Source organism: Delphinapterus leucas, chromosome X (genome assembly GCF_059928025.1).
Source record: "Delphinapterus leucas isolate spDelLeu-1000000601 "Yukka" chromosome X, BTC_Dleu_Yukka2, whole genome shotgun sequence".
NCBI lineage: Eukaryota > Metazoa > Chordata > Mammalia > Artiodactyla > Monodontidae > Delphinapterus > Delphinapterus leucas.
The window spans coordinates 120,289,681-120,304,661 of record NC_143150.1 but is presented as its reverse complement, the minus strand read 5'-3'; the positions used below and the strand labels follow the sequence as shown (position 1 = coordinate 120,304,661).

The window sequence follows — 14,981 nt, the reverse complement described above, 5'->3', positions numbered from 1 at the left end:
AAGAGCGATTTATAGATTTCAGTAGATAATTTACTTAGTGACCAAAAGATGCAGATTCCTTCCAGTGATAGATTATGTCCAACCAGCGTGACTTCTTCCACGCCCTTTCTTCTAAATGTGACCACACTGAATGTCCTCTAAGATTTGCACAAAGTGAAAAATTAATCAGCCGACAGCACTTACTGAACTAAACGTGTCTTTTAAAGTATGTTTTGATGTAATGAATAAACTGAAATGCCTAAATCTTACAAAGTTCTCATCACAAGGAAAAAGATTACATCACAATGCACGGTGACGGATGTTAACTAGACTTACTGAGGTGATCATTTCACAATACACACAAATATCAAATCATTATGCCGTATACCCGCAACTAATATAATGTGATCTGTCCATTATACCTCAATAAAAATAATAAATAAATAAATGACTGAAATGGCATTAGCACAGCTAAACAGCAAACCTACACTTTCAAGATCTGTAAATACAGATGGGTCTGATGGAACTCTTTGTATTCACTGGCATAATAATTTTGTCCGACTGCTTCGCAAAGCTGTAGTATTTACACATATACAGTCGCTCCTGTCAGCAAATCACTAAAAGGGTAGAAAGGGCCGCTCCCATTCCTCAAGTGTGGGGAGCCCTGGTCTGAAGGTAACTGTCTCAGAGCTGGCTCCACTGCCACTCCTCATCAGTGGCGCCAGACAGGGCCAACTAGGGTGGGAAGAATCGGGCTCTTGTTTCTGCTAAATAGGAGCCGGGCTGCTGTTTAACAGGCACGAGACCGTTAATCCCCTTACCGTGGATACAAGAGCATGTTGTTCGTTCTTAGATCACAAGGCTTATCCTTGAATAATTAGGCAGAGGCAGAAATCCATTCCGTGCCCTACATCATGTTACTCAGAAAGGGAACGCTAGGCCTGAGTTCGACTTCTGCCTCTCCTGCTAAAAATGATAAATTATTCTACACAACCAATACTGGAGTAAACTAGGCAACTAGATTTCTCAGTTTTCCTGGAAAATAGACTGAAGTTTAAACTTAATCATATTTTCCTGAGATAATAATACTTTCAACATTTAAAAATTCCTATGAAACTATTTTAGAAAATCTGGCCTAAACCTTATTATAAAAACTTGAAAACGTCTGTTTACCATCTTCAATCAAAGTCCCAAGAAACCTTCAAGTAATCTGATCTAATGAAACCAGAACTTTCTACCACTTAAACTTGTCCTTCTTTCTTCCATTCTACTTTTAAGAAAATCCAGGGAAGAGCAAGAAAACCACTTGATATCAAGATTTGTAAGTAATGTTTTCAAAGGAACTGTCTTGTTTCTGTCACATTTCGTCCGTCTTCCATGACTCCCAGGGCCGGCTTCTTGGGTGTGGGCCTGTGCTGTGTGGGACCTGGATTTACCCATCATTTACATCTCAGGGCCTACCTAGCAGCCTACACAGCAGGCTTCCAACAGAGGTTACTTAAGTCTCTGGCCCCCATCCAGCAGTGTAGGGCACAGGCGGCCTCAGGGGAGCACCGTGAAGAGGCTTCTGCTTCTCACACCACTGCCGTGGGCGCTCTGTCAGCTCTTTCTCTCCCTCACTCCCTGACAGCACCTCGAGGGGGCGCGATGGAGCTTGCCTGTCACTTCTGGCCCTTAAAGAGCTCAGGCCGGTCTGGTCTGATCAAAACCTAGACGAACTGTCTTCCTAACACACGGCTTCCCTCGCCCCGGCCGTGCTGGCCTCAGCGGCCTGCTCTGTTCTTTTACTCTCCTGGCTCCACCCCTCCTGCGCTTCGCCCCTTACCTCCCCGCAGTCCCGCTCACCGGGGGATGGAAAAGGGAGGTGGGAGAGCGCGGGGATCCGACAGCAGAGAAAAAGGTAAGCTCCTTTTTCCCTAGCCAGGCTCCTTGTGCTGCCCTCTGGCCGCTGGTGGCCCCTGCCGGGGCGGGTCCTAGCGTTCTCCACCCAGAGTGCACCCGGGGGGCCTCAGGAGACCGTCTGGGGACCTGTGCACTGCCCCGTCCCCTGACAAGGACGACGCACTCTGGCCAGGGCCGAAGGCTTCCATCTCGCCCCTCCCTGCCCGCTCTGCCGCCTTCCCTTTGCCCTGCACTTGGATCTCGGGCCCCACAGGCAGCGACTCGTGCAGCTCCCTCCGGAGGCCTCTGCTTGGCTCCGGGCGGGCAGCCATCCCAGTGCAGGCTGTTGGCAAAGCCGCCCTCTCTCACCCAGCCATGGAGGCTCAAGCCAGCCTTTGCCTTCAGACTTCTGCAGCTAAGAGGCAGGCGCCAGTTTCTGTTCCACCCACGGGACAGTCTCAGTGGCTGGGGACACCATCACGGTGGCTCGCGCTCCAGGTGCTGCTACTCTGGTGGCAGCTGGAAGTGGCCCTGGGAACGTCTGCAAGCTGGGGAGTGATGTGCCCCTCTCTCCTCTTGCAGACGACTCCTCTCTCTACTAGCAGCTCTGCCTGACCTGAGGTGGGCAGGGGAACACGCAAGGGGGCCACTAGTGTGGCCTGGGCGCTAGTGGACGCCCATCACATGGACCCAGCTGTCAGCTCCCAGCGGGCTGCGTGGTACACCCGCACCGGGACCCATCCCCGCCCCTGTCCTGCTGGGAAGGCCGTGGACACGCTGCACCCTCCCTGCAGGGCCTCGCCCTCTGCCTCTCGGACCCTCGACCTTCTCTTCCACTGCCCGCTTGGGGTCATGGTGACTGGACCCGTTCAGCTCTCCTGCAAGTCCTTCATGGATGTGGCCAGGACCTCACTTTAGAAAGAACACCCTCTGGCAGAGTCAATCCAGCTTATACTGGGTCAAGGGTAGGCTGGTGGTACGTTCCCAAATATGCAGAGGAGACACTGAGCCCTGTGTCACTGGAGGTGATCGCTCTTGATATGAGATACCATAGTTAGGACTGAGTGAAAGGTGGGACGAAGAGTATTCATTACTCTGTTCATTATTTGACTATCTGTAGTGAGTTACTCTTTACATCTTCCACGCAGTGCATCTCAGTAGCTCTAAGTTTTCTGCAGTATCCATAGAATAAGCAGTGACAGGATAGGAAAAAAACGATTTAAAACAATGGCCAATGTTCAAGATTTGAATCCCTAAAGCCATCCTAACAGGCATACTTCCCACCCTCTAGAATCCACTCTGCCTCACACTGGCACCAAAAGACCTCTGAAAAGCACATTTAAAATCGGATCCATTTGCCAAGCTAGTGGTGCCTTTCTATTACCCACCACACTCGGGAGAGGCAGCCTGTATGGGAAGTTGTTTTCAATTCATCTTGCATTGTGTGGTGCCCTTTCCCATAGAGGAAACCTGCTCATGTAAAGAAGCAGCCACCGTTAGGGGGCAGCACTTGTACTGCATCTTAAGCCCATCCTGATTCATGAGGCAGCCTTCATCCCTCAGCCCCCTGAGAGCAGTACTGCTTGCTGGGACTCAAGCTGCCTGAGCATTTACAGGAAAACAATTTGTTGACCCCAATCTAGGTTTGCGCTTTTCAATTTTTCAACTGACATTGGCAACAAAAGCCTCTATAGAGCCTATGCACCCAGTTCCAATTAAAACACCTTTGCAAATAAACCAGATTACATATTCACAGACTCCTACAATGTCCGGGTTCCGAAAAATCAAATTCCCAAAGTGAATTCCTCAAAACTAATCTGAAATGTTACATATTTAAATTAACTTTTCCTAAGAATGGAAATGTGATATAACATAGTCATTTACAAGGTGAAATTTAGGTACTAAGAGGATGTAATACAATGAACACAGCGATGTATAAAATCTGTTGATCAAAAATGACAATAAGATAAAAAGAGACTAGTTGAGGGGCTAGCATTGTGAGATGACCAGCGGCTGTTTTCCTTATATTTTTCTCTTTTCTTTCGTTTTTGAAAATTGAGGTATAGTTTTATGTACAATATTATATGTTTCAGGTGTACAACACAGTGATTCACAATTTTAAAGGCTATAACTCCATTTATAGCTATTATAAAATACTGGCTATATTCTCTGTGCTGTATAATATATCCTTGTAGCTTATTTATTTTACATATAGTAGTTTGTACCTCTTAACCCCCTACCCCTACCTTGCCCCTCCCCCTTCCCTCTCCCCAGTGGGAACCACTAGCTTGTTCTCTATATCTGAGTGTGTTTCTTTTCGTTATACTCACTACTTTATTTTTTAGATTCCACATATAAGTGATAACATACAGTACTTGTCTTATTATTTCACTAAGCATAATAGCCTCCCAAGTCCATCCGCATTGTTGCAAATGGCAAATTTTCATTCATTTTTTTGGTTGAGTAGTATTCCATTGTATGTATATGTATATATGTGGATATGTGTGTGTGTGTGTGTGTGTGTGTGTGTGTATATGTACACCACATCTTCTTTATCCATCTTTCTGTTGATGGACACTTAGGTGGCTTCCATATCTTGGCTATTGTAAATAACACTGCTGTGTACATTGGGGTGCATGTATCTTTTTGAGTTAGGGTTTTTCTTTTTCTCTGATATATACCCAGGAATGGAATTGTGGGGTCATATGGTAGTTCTATGTTTAGTTTTTTGAGAAACCTCCATACTGTTCTCCACAGTGGCTGTACAATTTACGTCCCTACCAACGGAGTACATGGGTTCCCTCTTCTCCTTATATTTTTCTTTTTTTATTTTTTGGAAGGCAATCTTCTCATTTTAATTTTTTTTTTTTTTTTTTTTTGTGGTACGTGGGCCTCTAACTGTTGTGGCCTCTCCCGTTGCGGAGCACAGGCTCCGGACGCACAGGCTCAGCAGCCATGGCTCACGGGCCCAGCCGCTCCACGGCACGTGGGATCCTCCCGGACCGGGGCACGAACCCGTGTCCCCTGCACCGGCAGGCAGACTCTCAACCACTGCGCCACCAGGGAAGCCCTCGTTTTAATTTTTAAAAGGTTATTATAAATCGTTTTGGAAAGAATGCTTCCATTTAAAGGCATAAGATAAAGGCAAATATATCTTTTCTAAAAATCTATAAAACAGGAGTAAAGTTCACATAGGGCATCATTTTGTTTTACCTTACACCTCCTTCTTTTAATTTTTTGAATCATATGAATATGTTACATATCTTAAAATACATATGTGTGAAAAAATACATATGTGTGTTGTGTATATATGTGTGTGTTTGTGTACATGCAAATCCACATATCATATGTTTATTTTGCTCCCCCAAATTTTACTCTTCTGTTTTATCCCTTATATTCACAGCCCATGCATAATACATTGTGGGTCTGAGGAAGACAAAAAATAGAAACCCTCTCTGCCAAGTTCTCAATAAAATTAAGACAAAAGAATGAAGCAGACAGGAGACCAAAATAAAAGGCAAATTTCCTTCCTAATTTTAAAAATATCCTGCGATGAGATAAATTCATCTATAGTGACCCAGGCAGAGCTGAACCGAGGCAGGTATCACCATATTCTGGTGTAATATGCAAGATACTTAACACCTTAGGATCTGGCACCTACCAATCTAGTCTACAGCTACAGACAGCACGGACAGCTGTGTGGGTGTGTAAGCTTGCCCAGGCAGGGCCTGATTCTGTACTCAGTGTGAGGGGCAGCACAGAAAAATGCATGCTGAGGGCAGGCCGGCTCCTCAAGAGAAGCGAACCCATGCCCAGTTTATCCTTCCAGCCCATCAATCAAATCAGTCATTTCACCTCTCAAGGGAAGAGTGAAGTAAGGGAGTAGAGAGAAACCAGGAGTGTTACCCTAATCACAAATGGAGATGGAAGGAAACATCACAAATAGGGAAGATTCCTTCGGAAGAACAGATTCAAATGTAAAACTATTAAAAGTTGTACTAAGGCTTTGAAGAAAATAAACAAGGTGCTATGATAGATACCAACAGTGCAATGAACCTATACATATGTAAGTTATTTTCAAAATGAGTGCTATGCACTTATCCCCTTGCCTCCCAAGTTCATATGTTGAAGTCCTAACCCCAAATGTGAATGTATTAATATTTGCAGATAGGGCCTATAAGGAGATAATTACAGTTAAATGAGGTCATAATGGTGGAGCCCTGATAGAGAGGATTAGCGCCCTCATCCAAAAAGGCACCAGAATGCTCACTCTCTCGCCTGCCACTCCCCCCTCAACAAAGAAGAGGTCGTGTGAGCATACAAAGATCTGGTGTTGCCTACAAGCTGAAAGAAGAGGCCTCAGAATGAAATCTACCTTGTCAGCATCTTAATCTTCAACTTATAATATATAACTTCAACTTATATAATATATATATACAGAGAGAGAGAGAAATGTAGAAAGCTTATGACATGTAACTACAAATTTTTATATTTATCTTCATAGTGCCTATTGAATGAAGAGCATTGTTAGAACATGATATAAACTGTAAGCTGAGCTAGATTATAAAGGTTCTTTTTAATGTTGAATTAAAATATGGGTCCCTTAAAAATTAGATGTATACCTTATTTTCAAGATTGAGTTTTGTATTAATGTCCTGTCTCAAATAATACTTGCAAACAATCAATTTAGACTTTTCATTGCTTACTTACTCGGTTGCTTCTCTGTTGGGAACTCTTCTCATGGAGAAAGCCACCATCGCTTTGAAGAGATATTCTTCATTTGTATCCCAGGCGTACTGAAAGAGAAGTAAAACTGAAGGTAAAGTGAAGAGGCATGGGGTAAAAATTGGTCCACTGGGTTCTAACTGTGGCCACACTGGTGTTGGTGTGTGTCTGTCTGTCTGTCTGTGTCTCTCTCTCTCATCTTCCTCATACAATAAAGACTGGAGACCATGATAAATCATGTCACCATAATGTTCAGGATAGAGTTTCCCGGCTATTCTATCACTGTAAGTGTGGTGTGTTTCCCATTGCATTATCTTCTTCCAAATCTGCAGTATTAGTAGCCAGTCAACAAACAGGTCACTTGGACATCTCATCCTGGACATAAACAGTTGATTCCCTTCTTCCCTTTCACCTTTCCCTCATAAACTGACTCCCCTTCTCAGCTTCCTTCCCTTTATTAACACCGGTACAATTTTACTTTTTATACTCTTAGCTGAAAACTTGAGTGTATGTGTGTATTATGGACTGAATTGTACCCCCCTACAAAGAAATTCATATGTTAAAATCCTAACCCCCCAGTACCTCAGAACAGAACCATATATGGAGATAGTGTCTTTACAGAGGTGATCAGGTTACAATTAGATCACTAGGGTGGGCCCTAATCCAATATGACGGGTGTCCTTGGAAGAACAGGAAATTTGTCACAGACACATACAGAGGGAAGACGTGTAGACACAGGGAGAAGACAGCCATCTAGAAGCCAAGGGGAGAGGCCTGGAACACATCCCTCCCTCACAGAACTCAGAAGGAACCGACCCCGCTGACACCTTGATCTTGGACTTCCAGCCTCCAGAATGAGAGAAAACAAATTTCTGTTGTTTAAGCCACTCAATCTGTGGTACTGTGTTACAGCAGCCCTAGCAAACTGAAGTGGCTGACTCCACATTTTAGGTGGTAATCAAGTGTAACTGGAGAAAATCACAAAACAGGTTCTGTGGCTTAACTCTAAACTCATGATGACCTACTCCCAAATTGCCCGGGATCCCCTTAGGATTCTCCATCAGTTTTCTCTCTCTCAAAGTTCAAAATGACTATTTCAAAGCTCCTTCAGGCCTCCCCAAATCTCAGTGCTTCCCTCAAACCTCACTCTCACTAGGAGCTCTTGTTTTATGAGTTACTGATACATCTTGAGTCATCCACTCACATTCCCCCGCCCTCCTGACACCAAGTACAAAACTTCCTCCATAGGCACATGTCTTATCCACATCCTCCCCCGAAGGGCCAGATGTGTTTCTCCTCCTGTCAACGGCTGTTCTGTCCACCTCTATTAGGAACGCTTCCATTCGGCCCTTCCCAGGATCTAAACAATACAGTTTTCCCCTCTCTTCTGTGCATTCAGTGCTGACTGGAGGCTGTCCATTGACTCTGAACCACGCTCAACTCTTTCCCATTAAAACAACAGCAGAACTAAATCACTTTATTCAGTCCTTCTTCTACCCATTGCTGTCTCTCTCCTGCCCTTCAGAGCCAAAATTCCCAAAGGAGTTGTCCATCCTTCTGTCTTTACGTGGTCACTGCCCACTTACTCTTTTTTTTATATATAAATTTATTTATTTCATTTATTTTTGGCTGTGTTGGGTCTTCGTTGTTGTGCGTGGGCTTTTCTCTAGTTGCGGCGAGCAGGGGCTACTCTTCATTGCGGTGAGCGGCCCTCATTGCGGTGGCTTCTCTTGTTGCAGAGCACGGGCTCTAGGCACGCGGGCTCAGCAGTTGTGGCACATGGGCTTCAGCAGTTGTGGCTCACGGGCTCTAGAGCGCAGGCTCAGTAGTTGTGGCACACGGGCTTAGCTGCTCCGCAGCATGTGGGATCTTCCTGGACCTAGGGCTCAAACCCGTGTGCCCTGAATTGGCAGGCAGATTCTTAACCACTGCACCACCAGGGAAGCCCCACTGCCCACTTATTCTTAACCTCCTCCACCATCTGCCTTCCAATCACTCCACTCCACAAAGCGGCTCTCTCACGTTACCAATGACCTTCACGTTGCTCAACACAATGAGCAGTTTTCAGTCACGCCTTGCTTGGCCTCTCAACAGCACATTTGATGCTCTTGAACAGTCCCTTCATCCGAAAGCACTCTCTTCCCTTTCGTGATACAGCATCGTCCTGGTTGTCCTCCTGCCCCTCTGCCTCCTTTGCAGGTTCACCCTCCTCTACAAGGGCTTTAAGCTTTCGAGAATCGCTAAGGTCAAGGCTAGCCCCTCTCCTCTTGCCACCCTCCGCTTTCTCCCTCAGCACTGTCATTACAACCTCAGTGCAGGTGACGCAGGAACGTGTATCTCAAGCCAGCTCTGTCCTTGCCTGTTTGTCAATAATACCTCAAACTCAGTAAGTCCAAAATTAAAGCCATGGTTTTCTTGTTGGTTCTTGGTTCCCTGACTCATAAATGGGCCATCAGGCATCCAGTTGCATAATTAGAAAGAAAAGCTTATCCTTCACCCGTCGTCCTCTCTTCCTTGTCATCCCATCCCCGTGACTCTCAAATTCCTTCACTGCCCCCTCTCTCTCTCCACCAACACACCATACTCCAAATAGCCATCATCTCCCACCTGCACTACTCCACCTGCCTCCCAACTGGCTCCTCCTCTCTACTCCAGGCGCCTGGACTCTGTCTTCCACACTGTAGCCAAAGTGTCTTGTAAACACAAATTCTGTCATGACGCCCCTTCCACAAAACTCCTCGTCGCTTTAAAGATAACATCAAGGACTTCCCTGATGGTGCACTGGTTAGCAGTCTGCCTGGCAATGCAGGGGACACGGGTTCGAGCCCTGGTCCGGGAAGACCCCACATGCCGTGGAGCAACTAAGCCCGTGTGCCACAACTACTGAGGCTGCGCTCTAGAGCCCGTGAGCCGCAACTACTGAGCTCGTGCGCCACAACTACTGAGGCTGCGCTCTAGAGCCTGTGAGCCGCAACTACTGAGCCCGCGTGCCACAACTACTGAGCCTGCGTTCTAGAGCCCACGTGCCACAACTACGGAAGCCAGCATGCCTAGAGCCCGTGTTCTGCAACAAGAGAAGCCACCACAACGAGAAGCCCGTGCGCAGCAACAGAGAGTAGCCCCCACTCGCTGCAACTAGAGAAAAGCCCGTGCACAGCAACAAAGATCCAACGCAGCCAAAAATAAATAAATAGATACATTAATTAAATATATATATATACATATATATATATATATATAACATCAAAACTCCTCAACACAGCCCACACATTCTTTGGCCTGACCCTTCCTTCCGCCCACAGCTCATCAAGCACCATGAGTCCTCCCCACTGCTCCACTTCCAGGCACCTTGCCCTCCTTCCACCCTTCACTCTCCCCAAGTTCTTTCCTATAATAAGCCTTTGCATGTGCTGGTCCCTCCACCCTCTTTCCTTTCATCCCCTGGTTCACTTTTACTCCTGCTTTAGACCTCACAGCAAATGCCAGTTCCTGCGGCCCCTCATGAGGCCAAAGCCCCTACGTACTTCTCCTCCCTGTAATGCTTGCCAAGATTACACACTTGCATTTGGTTCATTAATATGCAACCAATTCCACTACTATAAGCTCCCCAAGGGCAAGGATAAGCCTGGTTTTAGCTGCACTGCATCCCCAGCACCCAGCACGGTGCCTGCCCTCAGAGGATCCTGGGATAAGCAACCCTACGCACTGGCAGAGATGGTGGATTCTGCAGTCAGACTGCCTGGGTTCAAACCTGACCCCTGCCCCTTGCTGACTTGACATCTTGAGTAGGCCACGTAATGTCTCTGCGCCTCAGTTTTCTCATCCACCTCATGAGAATGGGAATACCCATGCCACCTTCCTCAAAGGGTTGTTGTGAGGGCTAAATGAGCTGATGTGAGCAAAGTGATTAGAAGGGTCCCAACTAGAAAGTAAACTAAGTTCTCAAGGAATGCTGGCGGTTAGAATGGTTATTACTCACGGAGCGAGCGAACAAAACGGTGGATTGCCCTGCCAACTGAGTACTTCCAAGTATCTTTAGCACTCTTTTATCATCTCTAGCTTGAGGCGTCTTACTATCACCTTCTATTCGGGAAAATGGTCACAGACCATGCGGAAAACCGAAACTAGAATGACACAACTCCATCTTATTAATTCAACAGTCTTTACTGTTCCTATAGCTACCGGAGCCCCATGAGTATTTTTTTAACTTTAATTTCATAAGCATATATTTCATGCTATTACTTTGACATCTGAGAAGAACTGAAGAAACCTCACCTGAGAATTGGAACGTTTTGTGCCATGAAAGATCTCATGCGGGTGAAATGTGCCCTCCTTTCAATGATGAGAAAAGTCACTGACAAAGTTCAAATGACCACAACGGTGAGGAGCAGAGCCCAGAGCACACCTGAGAGCCTGACTCAGGCCCCTCTGCTCCACTCTGCTAGGCTGAAACGTGCAGGCTTGCAAAATTGTTTGGGGCAGCACAGAACTTCACATATTTTCCAGCACACACTGCAGATTAAATACTTCAGGCAAAATCACTTTACTAACAATTTCTATTTCACTACAATCTTTTTTGCTTTAAGAAAATATCAGATTTCAGGTCTTTAGAAGCAATCTATACAAGTTTAAGATAAACTATGCAGAGAAAGCAGTGTTACCAGCAAACAAAATTTTAAAGGAACATACAAGTTTCTTCACTTACTGCTTTATCTCCCAGAGCTGTTCTGAGACTAAGTCTCACTTTAAAAGCATTTTCTGCACCTGTCAGGGAGAGAAAAGAGAGAGAGCACTATATGATGATAAAATCTGCCAAAATGGAACCTGATAGATGCTAATATTTAATGCAACTCGAATCAACAGAATTGCAAGTAAACTGCCCCAGATACTCCTGGAAGTTTAACTGCAATCACCTTAAATGGCTGAAATTTTAATTTCAAACCCATAAAACATTCACAGGCTCAACTTTCAAGCCATGACACGACGGCAGATTTAGAAAAATAAAGAAGGCTTTCAGGCAGAGACTTGTCAATCATTTAGAAAACTGTTCATCTACTTTGAAGTTTCAAGGCTTACGTACCTGGCTGACAGAGTTCGGCATGAATAGCACTCACTAGAAAAAAGAGCAGCCACAACATTCTTTCAAAGTGGAAAACACAAGGCAAACGGAGGGAAAAAAAATCCACCCTTCGCTTAAAGCTGCCTTAGCCATTCTGTGACCCGGATTAGAATATCAGACAAACAAGCAAGCCACCAACTAAAAGGTTTAATGATTAACCCCCATCATCTGGGTTAATACTTTGAGAGAAGCAGCCCATCTCCTGTCAGTTATTTACAAAAATCTGTTTGGAAAACAGATTAGCTGTCCTTTCCAAATTCTACCTCCAAAGAATGTTTTCTCTGCTGACCCAAAAGTCGGAATCCTCCCCCCACCTTTCTTCTGTTGTTGTCTGGTTAAATGCACGGTGGCAAGCATTAGTCCTTTCTGGAGGTTTACCTTGGCATGATCTTCCCATCTTTTCAGGGCTGAAATATCTCTGGCGTATAGATAGACTCTCTTAATTTAGGAAACAAACATCACTCCTTTCTATCTCTGGTGAACAAAGGACACCCTTCCAAGACTGGCCTCATTAGACTCTCACCTCCACAGGTAAACATTCAGGAGAGTTTCCAACTCAAAGAGAATGGTTTTGCTCAGCGCTAAGCTCTGGTAGTTGTGTAAAATCAAAAGTTAATGATGTACAGCGGTGCGATCCAATGGAACATTCTGTGATGATGGAAATGTTCTATATCTGCACTATACACTATGTATACAATATGGACGCCACTAGGCATAGGTGGCTGTTGAGCACTTGAAATGGGGCTAGTGCTGCTGAGAAAATGAACTTTCATTAAGTTAATTTAATTTAAGTAGAAACATGTGGCTAAGCAACTACATTGCTCAGTGCAGCTACACGACAGTAATTAGGAGCTACCGACCATGAACTAGCTTTGCTGAATTATTTCTCTAATCCTCAAAACAGCAGCCCACAGTTGCTGTGGTATAATCATCTTACATACGAGGAAACCGAGGATCCAGTATTTAAGGCATTGCTGGCAACAGGGAGTGGAATGGGTGTCACTTTACCAGCCTGGATGACTTACACTTGAACCCTATCTCCACCACACTGAACCCGACTGTGTCTCAGAGTCATCACTGATCAAAACTGAAATTGTAACGAAACCTCAGAGATGCTCTGAGGACTACGGCAGTGAGTGGGGAAGAACCTTTCCCCTAGTGGGCATTCTACAGGTGCCGATCAAGCCCCCCAGCGGGTCAGTGTCAGGACTTTCCTCTCTACCACGCCGCCTCTGCATGCGTTCAGTCCCCACATTCCACCTCGTTGCTTGAAAACCATGAATGGAAAAAGTAGATCGGGTGACCCCGCTGTTAAACGGACAATCTGGATTTTTAAAGCAGCAACAAGAAAAATATCAACAAGCTACACTTCTCATTTCCCCTTCCTGGTTAGGGTGATAGCTTATCGTAGATGACCCACTGCTGTTGGCTAACTCCACTTAAGGAGCTTTCCCTCATCTCCTTCACCTTGGTTGCCAGGGCACAGACTCAGGAAAAGTTGTACTAGAGAGAGAAGTGGCCAAAAGTTAGCCTAGTAGTCATTCCAGAAATTTCACTGTTAGATGAAATGGAAATTTCCGAGAAGGAAGGGCCCGCATAACTGACCCCTGAAAATAAAGTCAGACTAGATGAAGTTATCTTAGGAAATGTTAGACTAGATAAAGGCATCCTGGGGGCAGGGAGGGAATAGACAGAGACGTAACAAAGCTGATTATTTGCATCAAGGAACAAAGCTGTGTTAGCAAGATAGAAATCTGATTCAGCCTTCTTTTCGCCTTAAAACTTCATAAATATATCAAATGTCTCTCTTCTGCTTTTACTTAGTCACTTATGTGACAAGGCTTGAAGACAGTAAAATGCTGAGTTTTTGTCAGTGTAAGCCACTCATTTGAAAAGAGAAGAAAATCTCTTCTCTTCTGAATTATGATTTCTCAATGTTTGTTGTCTCATTTTTAAAAACAATAGAAAAAAGAAGTTCTGTACAGAAAATACAGAGAGGCAAAAAGAGAAAAGTACAAAATACCCATACTACTACCCGCATGGACGAGAAATGTGAATATATTTTAATAGTTGAAACACACCTTCCGTAGCCTTGGATCTTCTTGTATGTTCTCCTGTGATGTTATTGTTGTTTTGTCTCACTGTAGTGGCCCTATGGGAACAGGGAAACATCACGGTGGCAATCACATGGGCCCTCCACGGGATCTGGTGAGTCGCTTTATTTTCATTTATTTATTTATTTATGCATGCATGCGTGCATGCCGCGCTGTCTGGCTTGCGGAATCTTACTTCCCCGACCAGGGATCGAACCCGTGCCCTCGGCAATGAAAGAGCGGAGTCCTAACCACTGGATGGCCAGGGAATTCCCTGGTGAGTCACTTTAAAATTGATAGATCATGAGATATATCAAATTTATTTTATTCCTAGTTTACTGAAAATTCCCTTTATTGAATTGTATTCAATAACCTATATTGAATTGTATCACCTGCCTTTTCAGTATCTATTAATATGATCCGAGAATTTTTACCACTTGGTACATTATAGTTTAAAATTTCTTTACACTGATCCAACCCTTAGATAAGCTCAGTGTGATGATTTCTAACATGCTTCTGGACTTAGTTGCTGTGTTTTTCTTTCTTTAGGTTTTTAAATCCATTTTTGTAGAAGAATATTTAGGTTCCTTTTCAAGCGCTGATTCTTTTCTCCAGCCCTCGTATTATTACCATGTTGAAAATGGTACAGATAGATTTCTAACATTGTCTATGTTTACAAATACTTGAAAATGTAGAAGAAATAAAATATTCAGAGTTGAAGATTCTGGACCATACATATTTCGGAGGAAGAGTTCTTTTAAAATTTTCTTATTTTGCCAGTAATTTCAGGTTTTGTATTTCTTTCTGAGTCCCTTTTCGCTGTTTACAGTATCCAAGAAATGCATTCATTTCATTAAGATGTTCCAGTTTTCTCATGGACTTTATACAATATTTCCCATAAAAGACTCCATTCACTGTTACATTCCCTTTATATTTTCTAGTTATATATTAATTTTTTCTCATTTCCCCTTTGTTCTTTCCAGAAATTTACCTATTTTTGTTGTTGTTTAATCAAACAACAAGATCTTTCATTTAATTTTTAATTCCTTTCTTTCTGCTTTCTGATTCATCCATCTTTACATTTATTAAGTCTTTACTCTTTCTGTCATACTGGTTTTCTTGTTCTTTTTATAACTCTTGAGTTGGCTAGTAGGCTTATTTATTTTTAATCTTTCTCAGCTAAT

At 44.1% G+C, this 14,981-nt stretch overlaps 1 protein-coding gene across 9 annotated transcripts in view; it reads right to left on the bottom strand.

Moving 5' to 3' along the window:
• CLTRN (collectrin, amino acid transport regulator) overlaps positions 1–14,981 on the bottom strand; it is a 79,025-nt gene that overhangs the window by 57,745 nt on the left and 6,299 nt on the right. For 8 of the 9 annotated variants that reach the window (XR_016391398.1, XR_016391401.1, XR_016391400.1 and 5 more), the window contains 3 exons: positions 13,786–13,856; positions 11,291–11,349; positions 6,571–6,656 (listed from right to left, as the gene is read on the bottom strand). Coding sequence is in view for 4 of the 9 variants with exons in the window: in XM_089904761.1 (XP_089760887.1) it covers positions 6,571–6,656; positions 11,291–11,349; positions 13,786–13,856 (216 nt within the window). In the remaining 5 variants the exon portion in view is untranslated. Of the gene's footprint in view, positions 1–6,570; positions 6,657–11,290; positions 11,350–11,665; positions 11,739–13,785; positions 13,857–14,981 lie in introns of those variants that run through there. The other variant, XM_022562658.3, reaches the window with a different exon arrangement.